Raw genomic sequence first — 12,320 nt, 5'->3', positions numbered from 1 at the left:
ACTGCGGAGGAACCAAGAAACACTGAAACTCGCAGCGCTTTTGCGCTGCGTAGCAGTCAAACGGTTAAAATACATTTTATTCTCCTTAAAAATAAGCAGCCAATATAAAACCTTATAAATTTCTTTAGTATCTGTCAAAGTTATATGGTCCCGTTTTTCTCGCTCGAGTGCAGTCTGAAAGATTTCGTAGGTGTTTTTTTTTTATACACTCGATGGCCAATCTGCTTAACGTAGTTTCTAACCATCTTTTCCCGATTCGTCCCGACCAATACACTGAAAAGAAAATTAATTGCTAGAAAATTGATGGTTTAATTTTTCTCAACCTAACCTCAAATACATTACTGTAAGATGTAGTCAAAAGATTGAAGTGTGCACAAATTGAACGAATAACGCTGGAAAACCATAATATAAAAAATAAGTTTATGAAGCAATGAGAAAACCACAAGATTTCTCGTTAATTTTCAAATTTGATTACATGAACACATTGAACTTACGACAGTAAGAGATTGAACCATAATTGGAGAGAAAATTTTATATTGCGGAACGAATTGACAGTTTTGCAATATGATATTATATGCAACCAAGTTGTAGCGTATTTCGCGACGGTCGAACAGCCCCGCTACAGCCCAAAGTAAATTTAAATGGCCAATATTTCGTTATATGAATTCTCTTACGAACGTTACACATGTAGGGCAAGGGGGCGGAGAGGGGTGAGTCATTCGGTAAGCGTTCGAGTCCGTCGACACTCAGCCTCGGCTGTAGCACGTGGACGGAGGGCCGGTGCGGTAAGGGGACTGCATACTTGTGTCTCTCTATATCCCCCCTGGAGGCCGTGTGTCCAAGTGTGATGACCTATTTGATGCTCTAACCGTTTCTTAGAGTAGAGACAGACTTATGCGTCCGGGCTTCGAGTCCTGACCAGATAACGGTTTCGCGCTGGCGTGGCCGGCACGGCTCAGCCGCCTACTATTGGCTCGAGGGGCGTGGCGTTCTCGTTTGCTCCTACGGGTCGCATAGGCCCCGGGCTTCCACTACCGCTCTCAAGACTCCGGTCTCGGGCCCCCCCACCCCCTGCTGTCAGGGTATCAATGTCGGTTTCCCGATGAGCGGATTATTGTCAATGCTTTCACGCCGACAAAGAAAATTCTCTTTCTGCCCCGGGCTACGGCCTCGTTCCATCCGGAACGTCGTTCTCCCTTGCTCTCTCGCGGGTTTTATGTCTCCCGACGGCGTTCTCGCTTGGACTCGTTCACCCGCAGGCCTTATCGCCCCTTCCTTCCAGGGCTCGCAAGGTGGATTGTCATTTTGCGACGACCGCGATCAAGTAATTAACAGAGGGAATGGAGGATCAATTCCTCCACGAAAAATGTCGTCTCGAATTAACTGTGCCATCTAGTCGTAATGTTAACCCTCCGTTGTCCATGCATTTTTCGGACACGTAATTTTATGACTTGTATTTGTATTTAAAATGCAAGTAAACAATTTAATATCATCTCTTTTTGCCAATGTGGCTATTTCGAGTTACGTGTGATGTTTAACTTTTTCGAGAGTTGATTCAGTTGATAGAAGAAGTACCATTCTGATCGACTCTTTTCTAATATTCTCATTTCTCTGGAAGTATTTAATTTCAAACGCAAATAGATTCAAAATCTATTTAAAATTGGAAATCCATTATAGTTTATTGTTCTTATTTCAAATACGTAATAGAAATGACGTTTTACGTTTTGGATACCTATTTCGAATGAATTCAATTCATAAATGTTACTCCGATTTGCGTTTATAATAAACTCGGATAAGAAAAGTCTTTCTTATGTTTACGGGTGCTCATTTACATGTTCATTTAATGATTTACAGGTGTCCATTTATTCGAGGAATATGAAGAATGGTGTAGAACGTAAATATATAACAGACATGAAATCACAATTTTGTTTCTATGTCCGATAGTTGATGCATCATGAATTTTCCTACGGTATTTCACTGTATATATATTTAGAAACTATTTCTTTTAAGCTAAGATAATATTCTAACTTCGGTTCAGTGAATGGAACTATTGAATCACTAAGAAATTTGTTAACATTTAATAGAACATGTTCTATTATATTTTGTAAATTTTCATTTAACAAAAACTACGTTAGGTGGCTCAGGGACGCTCCACAATAATACTAAAATAATTTTCATTCATTGTTTTTGTTTATAAATATTTAATTTTTTTAATAAATCCATTCTGCCCCTCGAGCGATTCGAATTCCGCGCTGCTCCCGCCGCTGGTACGCTGCGTGGCCGAAAAGGGCACTACGGACCAGGAGGAACCCATCGATGGAGTCCAGTGTACAATAATTAGAAGTTCAACAATATAACTTTCTCATCATGTCATGTATACATGAATTAATTAACAGTTTTCGATGTTCAATAATGTAATACAACCTCGTAATAACAAAATCTAACCTGAACATCCTAGAAAATTCTCTTTCTTCTAACGAAAATGGGTCCAAGACATCACGTAATTCCCTTCTTCTTCTAATAAGGGTATTATTGCGTCCCCGAATACGATTGTTGTCAAAAATCAAAACACCCAAAAGGTTTTTCGTTGTGAATTTCGGTGTCAATCCGTGGACGATGGCGTTAACGGTGCTTATTTTTCTTTTTTTTTTTTGTATGCTTCATTATTCCGCTTAAAACTTTGTGCCGAGCCAGTTCATATAAATGGTCTCGCATTTTCACTACCAAATATGTTCCGTAATACCGTGAGCTACTCATTCTTCATATTTTCGCTCAATTTGCTTTACCTAACAGACCCCCTTACGAGCGTCAGATATGAGTTGGGAGATTGTTCACAGGCGGGTCGCGCGTTTGTGGCGGCTACGCCACCGCTCTCAGCGGCGTCCGGAGCGCGGCACCTTCGAAATCTTCCAAGACCCAAGCCAACGGATAGGTCAAGTGTGATATAATCCAGGCATCTCGCCCGACCGACATCGCATCGTCATTCTCCCCAACGGGGATAACCACGACTGAGGGGTCGGACAGGAACCAGGGCGTCTGCACGCCCGCACCTCCCGCCACCGGGATCCCGCCCCCATTCCTCACACACCACTCCAGCGCATCGGTGCTCATAAACACCGCATCGTAATTACAATCCCCCAGGTCGTTGAAGCCAACGACGTGCCGCTTCGGGCTCTTCGGCTCCGACCAGGCCCACTCCACCCCCGTCGGCTGCACTAACCGCCGTTCCCTGAGTTTGTCGTAGAAGTCAACCTTCAAAGCGAGCCGTCGGTAATCATTCTGCCTCCCTCCTCTGGGCCATCTCCTCAGCAGACAGGATGCTGGCCGTCTCGCACGCCATTTGGTAAATCGTTCCTGCGTTCGTGAAACATTGGCTGCCTCGATTCGAATCTCTGGAATAGTATAAGACCGGCATATTCTTCGCCATCTCCACCAGGAGTGCATCATCACGTGCACCCGCACACGCGTGTATGGTTTCTTTATCCCATGCCAGATTCCGCGAGAATGACGCGACGGCCTTGCGCCCCTCTGCCCCCTGCGTGTTGAAATGGATGGCATCAATATTTCCATTGAGGGCATGCTATTCTCTGTTGTGCGCCGCTGCCGCTGCACGCAGCCAGCCGCCGTCGACCACACCCCCCGATAATCGTTGGTACCGCCGCACCGCATCCGCACTATACTCCTCAGCGCCGCGGGCACTCACTACCTCAGCAGGCACGAAGCCGCACCCTCGAACCTCGGAGAAGACACACCACGGACATACACGCTCCGACCGCAGGTTGGCAGCCATATGACTGGACACCAATACACTCCCAAAACAGCCCGCACCCGTCACGTGATCCCCACGATATTTGCCACCCCCGATCTTCTCGAGCGCACCATCCGGCACCTGATCAGCCTCTTCCTCGCTGCTGGCATTCTTGTCTTCTGCTATGCATGTCTCACACGATGCCCACAGACGCAGCGAGTTGAATACTGTTACCGCATACTCTCTTCCTGACCCCTGGCGCGCCTGCGGTTTTTTCGACGCCCACAGCTTCAACGTTCGCTCCCCGATCCCATCTGCTAACAGGGCCCTCGCCACGGCGACCGCCCACCTTCTATTCGAGCCCCCGTTGCCCAGGAGCCCCCGGATACGCTGCGGGTCACTTTTGATCTGATTCGCCATCACTATGGCGCGGACAGAAAGCATACCGGTCCTCCTCGTCGACGGGACTTCCCGCGCTGCGGCCGTGGGTGATACTTTCTCATAACCCGACCCATTCGCTGTCGGCGATATAACCCTTGTCGCGCGTACAATCTCTTCCCTCTCCTGAGGGATGGAACGGGACATCTCCGTCTCTATCGATGTGGGTACCCGACGATTCACCACCCCTATCGGAGGATTACCCGCTCCTACATAGTCAATCCGAACGTCTAGACGTTCCTCCTCACCTTTTTCGTCGCTTGTATTATCGCATGCCCTGGATAGCATACTATCCACAAAACGGGCAATCAACCCTTGGAAAAAGTGGGCCGCTTCAGGTTCACCGCCCGCCACTGCTCTGCTGACGTCACTGTCGGCAACGAGCACGGCGCCGTTTTGGCGGATACCCTGGAAAGAGGACGCACCCAGAGGTGCATCCAAGGGTTGTGGTCTATCCTTCGCGATAAGCAGGGAAGCCGCCCCCCGCTCGGCTACGGCCGTCGTAACCGCTTCACCCTGGTCAGCCTCGTCCAGCCGGATGCACTCGACGTCCACCGGTACAGCCGGGATTAGCGTCGCTTCCAGAACCCGTTTGATAGCTAGGTCGTCGTCAATATCATACATCCGGACTCGTCGCGAATTTCGCGGTATCGAGGCGAACATCTCCGCGTCCACATTAGCATTTGCCAGTATGGCCAGGAAACGTTCCCTCAGCGAATCGTAGTCCCCATCGCAATCACTACTCGCCCCCCGAAAATGGCGGGGGGTGCATGTGCAGTTTCCGTTCTGACACGCGGGAGAATCGAATTCAAGACGGTCAGGGGGACACAGTGATCACGGGTCGCACGTGCTAAGGATTAAATGTCGTTCAACAAAGGGAAGCGGAAGCGGAAGTAACGAAGGCAGAGGAACGGTACAGGTTTCTTGATCCTTCATGTGTATTTCATTTTTTTGCGTTTACATTTAGCTATTCAAATTTCCTGGAGTGAAGATTCTGTGAAGTAGCGGGGGTATTTAGTTTTTACTTGGAACTGAAGAGATGGCGCTGAAAACCGTATAAGCAAATATATATTGCAGCCTTATTGAACACGCATTCATCGATGGTTACCTCGCGGACCTACTGCCCTCTCCAGCCGCGCGGCATGCCAGCGGCGGGAGTAACGTGGAATTTGAATCGCTCAAGGGGCAGAATGGATTTGCTACAGAAAATAAATGTTTATAAAATTAAAATTATTTCAATATTATTGTGAAGTGTCCCTAAGTCACTTATCGTAGTTTTTGTTAAATGATTATTTACAGAATTTCTTAAAGAATATATTAAAACATGTTTTATTAAAAGTTAACAAGTTTATTTACAGGTGTCCATTTATTCCAGGAATACGAAGAAAGGTGTAGAACATAATATATATGAGGCATGAAATCATGATTCCGCTTCTATGTCCGAAAATGGATGTATTACGTCAAAGTAGTAACAAATTTTGATCCGAACATAGATCAACTTACCTGTAGCGAGGATCAAGCCCCCCTTTTGGCCACGAATTCAATCGTAGTGCCAGGGACTGGGGTGCACAGAGGGTCAAAGACGGAAATAAACAAGTGTAGGGGTATTAACAATTAATAAACATTTATTACTAGTCAACAATTTTTAAATTTCCTCTCGAATACAATTCAGGGTGTTCCACAAAATATACGGGATCAATATGTAAACATTTTCAATGGGAACAATGCGCGCACAAGAGAATCAAAATTCCAAAGATGCGCTATACAGTGAAAATTGCAAGTACCAGAGTTTCGAGATCACGAACCTACCTTAACAAAATCGGTATCTGGGATCCTTCACGTCTCACTACATGTGATGTTGTACCAAAATTCAAGACCAAAATTTAAGAGCAAAAATGAAGAGCAAAAGTTAAGACCAAAATTCAAGGGTATGACTTTAATATAAAATAATCATTAATTAATTAGAATAGGACTTGATAAAAATTCTTCAGGAATCAAAACTCCAAATTATAAAATCACGTAATCAAGAAATAGACGATTCGAATTAAATCTCAATAAGGTACTACGAGGAACTATTTCGGGATCGCTTAAAATTAGGAGGCAAACACTCACAGTAGTAACATTCAACGAAATATGTAACATTCAAGAATGGATATCAAATACAGGTTCAGTCGACATTCAAATTACACAATCAAATTTCTACAATAACTCGCAGGGACAAAATATAACACTGCAGAATCCCTAATCACTTTCCACAACCGAATGTGTCAAAAATTGAAATTAGATCCGGAATAACAAATTCAACATTATACGAGACTCGTTTAAGTCGGACTAGACAATCTAATTCTGCTAAAATCCACAGTTGAAAATCGTAAAACCTCAATTAATCAAAATTATATTTAGTATGTTTCTCAAAAGGTACTATCTGGCCAATAGATTCAGCGACGAAAATAATACCGACAATTCGGATAGAATAAAATCTAATCACAAAATAATACTCAACTTAAAGCATCAAAATTTAAGAAACAGAGGTGGCTTTTCTTTAATTCTGGGTGACTCAATAATAATCGAAAAAAGGGGAAATTTCCAAAACGGCCGACACAATAATATTTGCAAGTTGAAAAATCCGACAACGAGTGACACAATAAATTTCCAAATGGGATAATCAAACCACAGGTGACACAGTAAATTTCCAAATAAAATAATAAAACCACAGGTGACACGGTAACAATTGTCAATATAAAAAATTAAACAGATGACACCACAATAATTGCAAATATACGCTTTAAACGAATGACACAGTAAGACAATTGGAGCAATACATGATTAGGTAAACTCTACCGAATGGATTCAAGTATATAGTGGCAATTTGAACAATGCACTGATTCACCAAACTTCACTTTAGTTGAGAACTGAGAAACAAATTGCAATTTATGATGCTGCTGCATTCACGCAGCGAAATGTTGAGAAGACTAGCGATTAAAAAAGGTTAATAAACCAACAACCTGAATCACATTGGCTGGAATTGGAATCTAATACAATTGACAATAAATAAAATTTTTCTCAATCGACCGAGAACAGAATGTACTCACTTAAGAGAATGAAATTTACCCGAGATATAAAATTCACTGATAAACTAGGTGACATCGGAGTAGTTCACTCAATTCAAACGTCGTTCGGAAAGATTCACAATCAAACTACACAATTTCAACAACGAATAGTATAGATTAATATTTAAATAGGCGCCGTTCTCATTAAGTAAAATTACATTCAATAAAATTTACGCCCGATTATTTTTCAAAGTTTCTTTCGGGTTTCACGAGTAATTAATTATAGCAGATACTAGGTCTTGACTATCGTCCACAAATTTCAAGCGCCGGTTAACACGTTCCATGTCACGCCGTGTACCGCCCGAGGTTAACGCGTATTATCGGTGGTACATGTGGCACGCAACGTGTTAACGACGATTACCAGTAACAGCAATATAAAATCTAAATTTCCACAACTTAATTCCGAAAAACAGATCGGCCCGTGAAGCTACTATTCAAGGAAAGCACAATTGACCGTTATAAAATCGAAGGGATAAGTTGAAAAATGTTCCAAGGCTCACCTTGGTGACAGGAGAGTCTGGGTAGAGTGAGTCGGTCCTGTGCCTCTTACTTCCTATGTCTTTTTCGGGTAGGCTGAGTGCTACTTACATCGTGGGTTCTTCCCTACCACTGTTCGTCGGCTTCTTAACACTTCTTCTCAAAACTCCTGATGCTGCTGGTTTGAAAATTCAAAACGGAGTGCGCTCCCGACCGAGCTCCAGATTTTCCGCAGCCTCCTGGACAAGGAGTAGTAGCTTGAGGTCCTCCAAGGTAGGATCCACCTTTTGCTGCGTCTTCAGATTCCTAGAGCTCAGCAGCTTCTCCAGGATTTTGAACCTGGTGCTGACGCAGGGTTTTACGCACGAGGACTTCGACCTCCGCGAGCACGTGCGCACCTCTGGAATGCCAGCTCTGCACCCTACTTCCTTTCGGTGCAAGGCTTGCGTTCCCTGAACGCGATTTTAACTTAAAATCTAAATTTCTAACTAGACTACATCGGGACGTAACAGATGTATTGTCAATTTTCCTACGGCATTTCACTGGACAAATATTAATAAACTATTTTTTTTTAGCGAAAATAATATTCTAACTTCGTTTCAGTGGATGGAANCAATAATATTTAAATAATTTTCATTAATTGTTATTTTTAGCAAATTCTTTCTGCCCCTTGGGCGATTCAAATTCCACGCTACTCCCGCCGCTAGTACGCCGCACGGCCGGGGAGGGCAGTAGGTCCGCGAGGTAACCATCGATGAATGGCAGTGAACCTTCCACTCTATCTAATAGTCTCTGGTAGTGAGATTCTGGCAACGTTGATTGTTACACGTGGCCAGTAGCGGGGAATATTAGATTTAATGATCGCTGTGTCGTTGTGCAGTAGATTGCAGGAGCTTTCACAGAATACTTTTAGTAACCATAGTATTATAATAATTTATTGAAAAACAACTAAAATCATGAAATTCATTCTCACAATTTTGTTGGCTACTCTCAGTACAATTTCCGTAGTTTCATCCGAAATTTGCCATTCACCTGAAGTTTCGGCTTCAGCTTACGTTACGGAAGATGCTACTATTCTCACAGACATCGCTTTTACAACACAGTTTACATTAAGGTGTAGCAATGGGGCAAAAGGAATTTCATTATATGCAGAAGTTGAAGGCAAAGCTCTACCTGCTGTAAGATTAAGTTCTGACGACAAATATCAGGTAAATTGTGATTACATGTTTATATTTTCCGAATAATCCCATAGACTGATCTCTAATTACAATATTTCCCCCAGAATCCAAACTTTTTTATTTATATATTACATAGTATATCACATGGCATATAATATGCATCATTGGTTAGTTTGGATACATACTGTATAATATACATTGTACATCATTGATTTTGAGAGGGTTGAAACGTGCCTTTCGTTAATCCCTTGACATACAGATGAAACAGAATTTGATGCATCCGAAAGATACTATTTAATTTGGCCAGAGACTGTTCTTGACGTCTCAGAGATATCAAACTTTATAATGGCACATGAAATGAATGATGTCTCTCAGATGTCATTGTCTGTCAAGGTCTTAACAGAATAAATCCTCCATTGCATGCTTTCAGTATTATTTATGAATACTTCAATAGTCTATATGTACTTTAAACAACAAATTTTTGCAAATTACAATTTTAGTCTTGTTTATTATAAGTGTAATTATGGATATTTTGTTACTATCTGGGTCTGCGATTATGTGTTTCTTTCTAACTTACCTTGTGATTCATTATTATACTAATCAGATTTATTCTAAAACATGTATGACCAAGAAAGATGGAAAGTGGTACAGAAATATAGAAGTTATATATAAATCTATGGTATTCCTCTAAAGTTTTGCATATTCACAAGTTCCAATATAATTAGAATTTAAGTATCAGTAAAAATTAGTTTAATGAAGGAAATTGTATATTTTATATGAAATATAGTTAATTTCTTTGTAATTTAATTGTTTCTGGCAAATGTTCATAAATCTGGAATTCGTAAATTTCACTATGTATAATTGAAATTTAAAATTCTGATCAAAGAGAATTCGTACAGTGAGAGCTACCTGTACATTAATAAATGAAAAAGTAGGTTCTTAAATTAATTGCATGTGCATATTATTTAAATATTTACATCTTATTTCGTAGGTGTCATGGACAGAAGACATCAGTCGAGCTCGCTCTGGCGATTACAATGTTAAACTGTATGATGAGGAGAGCTATGCTGCTATTCGAAAGGCTTACCGAAGTGGAGATGATCCTAGCAGTGTAAAACCTCTTGCCGTTGTTGTACTGAATAATCCAGGAGTTTATGTAGGACCCTGGGTTAATTCTGAACTTTTGGCAGCATTTTTAGCTGCACTTGTTTCGTATGCTGCATTTTCAGCAAAATCGAAACTCTTAGCTTAAGGATATTCTGAATGTTTTTCAATTTCTACAACTGTAATTATTTAAATAGTTCAATGTGCAAGAAACTATGTAATATGTACATTTTCACAATGAACATTTGTGTACGTATTTATACCCAACTTTTGTATTATGTAAAAAAAATGTTTATTTTCAAAAGATAAAGGAAATTGTGTGCATTAAATCTATTTCATACTAATTTAGTAGTATTAGACATATTTACAGAAATTTTAACGTGGAAACAGGGAAATACATGGTCGTGTTCTTGGTAAATTTAATATATTTCACATGGCGGAAGATTTCCAAACAACATTTTCCATGATAACGGATACTTAACTCTTCTCTCAATACCATTGTTTTTAAGTTCTATTAAACATACCCATTGGTTTAGGTAAGACAATAGTGCCAGTGCATCTAAAATATTATCTCCTTCTGAACAGAATTTAATCAAAATAGTAGATTCAATACTTGCTTTGCACAAATTGTCATATAAAACTTTTGCAAAACCGCCACCAGGTATCCTAGTGATTGTAGCATTATTTTTTTCATCAACTTTCGGCTCTAATTCTATCCAGTTCATATTATCAAATGTAGATTTATTTTTTTTCAAAGTACTTGAACAGGCAAGGTACCGTAAATGTGAGCCCTGTAACTGCACATCTTTCATTTCATGACTATAACTACTGGCCAAAATTATTACCTGAAATAAAGACAAAATTAATAGCAATTATTAAAATGAACTTCATTAACATGTATTAATACTCGCATGTATTATATTAACCCTTAGCGTTCTGCAAGTTTCAGAACGTTATGACGAATGTCTCCATAGCGGAGCCAACGGAACGCTAAAGGTTATTATTACTACTTTAGGTTTTATATATTTAAGTAATTTTCATAATGTTTTGATGAAGCATGCAAATTATTCTATATACTATCTACACGATGTAAGAGTAATAATTATTTTTACATACTTTTGATATTTCATTTTTGTTGATAAATGACTTTAACGTTGCAAATATCTCTGTAGATGATATAACCCGTGGTGAACGAATTTGAAGGACAGCAATTTTTTTCTTGGGTTCAATAAATAAATCAATCGCAGTACATAATTCAGGCGATTTCTCGTCATACGGGTCTGGTCCAACAATGGGGATAAATGATTTAACAATACATTGACCCGTTTTTTTTAAATTAAGGCTGGAAATTAGTAAGTCCACAGTCAATTGCCCGACATTACCCGTAGACACTGATGGTAAAATTAATGTATATCCTTTCATATTAATATTTTCGTGCAACATCATTTTCCTACGATCAAAGAAGCTTGGTAATGCCACTGAAATCTATCGACTACATCTCCATCGTACCATAAATCCGGGATTCATTCAGTCCAAATTCAGTAAATCCGAAAGACTACACACAGAGATGAGTTGGGAGCGCTGAAATATATAGTAAACTGGAACGCTCGCCACGCTTAAGAATCGACAGCGAAGCTCGTCCCAGGGAAAGAGAGATTTGGCTGTCCCTGCATCCTTGTCGCACATGATTCAGTAAGCATTGGCGCGACGAAGATAAGCAATAGCCAGCTCTCCGTCATTGTTCCACTTTCAGAGTACACTGGCGGTCATGAATGGCTTCCTCGTGTACATGCTGCAGCCTGGTGGTGGTAACATAAACGTATCGTAAAAAATAAGCTCGAGAACTTATGTACCTACGGTACCTGATGTATAATAAACTGTAAAATAATTAATGTAATAAAGCAACTTATTGAACAATAACAATGAGTACGTTTAATTAGACAAGCATGTCTAGCAAACCCTCTAATCGCCTATTCCTGATTCTTGAAAATCACTCGTAGATCTAAGGCACGAAACTCGGTGCCATCTCCTCGGTTGTCCTATGATCCAGAGATGAGTTGGGAGATTGCTCACGGGCAGGGTCGCGCGATCGCATCGTGTGCTGCCCTCTGGTTTTGTACATGAGCTTTCACCATTTTTTGCGCCCAAGAGCGGCGCAACAAATTTCTGACAGGGACTCACGCACTCGCGATGGCGGTGCCATCTACCAGTCGCCGCTGGCGGCTCACGTACTCGTGATGGTAATACCATGCAGCAGTTGACGGT

The 12,320-nt window shown here is 41.1% G+C and overlaps 2 protein-coding genes across 3 annotated transcripts; one reads left to right on the top strand and one right to left on the bottom strand.

The window, feature by feature from the left end:
- The first annotated feature begins 8,576 nt into the window (after positions 1-8,576).
- LOC105700421 (translocon-associated protein subunit delta) lies at positions 8,577-10,384 on the top strand. Its single transcript, XM_012426252.2, has 2 exons — positions 8,577-8,981; positions 9,943-10,384. The coding sequence occupies exons 1-2, from the start codon at positions 8,730-8,732 to the stop codon at positions 10,201-10,203; spliced, it is 513 nt and encodes a 170-aa protein (XP_012281675.1). The 5' UTR covers positions 8,577-8,729; the 3' UTR covers positions 10,204-10,384.
- Positions 10,385-10,450: 66 nt separating this feature from the next.
- On the bottom strand, positions 10,451-11,674 carry LOC105700420 (proteasome assembly chaperone 2). Of its 2 annotated transcripts, XM_012426251.2 has the most exons (3): positions 11,565-11,674; positions 11,172-11,505; positions 10,451-10,900 (listed from the first exon to the last, which is right to left on the bottom strand). In XM_012426251.2, exons 2-3 carry the CDS (start codon positions 11,499-11,501, stop codon positions 10,475-10,477), a joined length of 756 nt encoding a protein of 251 aa, XP_012281674.1. In that variant the 5' UTR covers positions 11,502-11,505; positions 11,565-11,674; the 3' UTR covers positions 10,451-10,474. The 2 variants fall into 2 exon arrangements, with proteins under 2 accessions (XP_012281674.1, XP_012281673.1); XM_012426250.2 differs by lacking the exon at positions 11,565-11,674 and having other exon boundaries at positions 11,172-11,552.
- Positions 11,675-12,320: the final 646 nt, after the last annotated feature.

This window comes from Orussus abietinus, unplaced genomic scaffold (assembly GCF_000612105.2).
Source record: "Orussus abietinus isolate OABI.00-Male unplaced genomic scaffold, Oabi_2.0 scaffold1038, whole genome shotgun sequence".
Lineage (NCBI taxonomy): Eukaryota > Metazoa > Arthropoda > Insecta > Hymenoptera > Orussidae > Orussus > Orussus abietinus.
Note: the sequence above shows the minus strand (reverse complement) of the source record. Positions and strands in the feature narration are given on the sequence as shown.

Coding starts and splice junctions, on each gene's coding strand:
- LOC105700421 (XM_012426252.2), top strand. CDS start 8,730: ATGAAATTCATTCTCACAATTTTGTTGGCTACTCTCAGTACAATTTCC. Junction 8,982..9,942: donor GTTCTGACGACAAATATCAG/GTAAATTGTGAT, acceptor CTTATTTCGTAG/GTGTCATGGACAGAAGACAT.
- LOC105700420 (XM_012426251.2), bottom strand. CDS start 11,501: ATGATGTTGCACGAAAATATTAATATGAAAGGATATACATTAATTTTA. Junction 10,901..11,171: donor ACAAAAATGAAATATCAAAA/GTATGTAAAAAT, acceptor TCTTTATTTCAG/GTAATAATTTTGGCCAGTAG.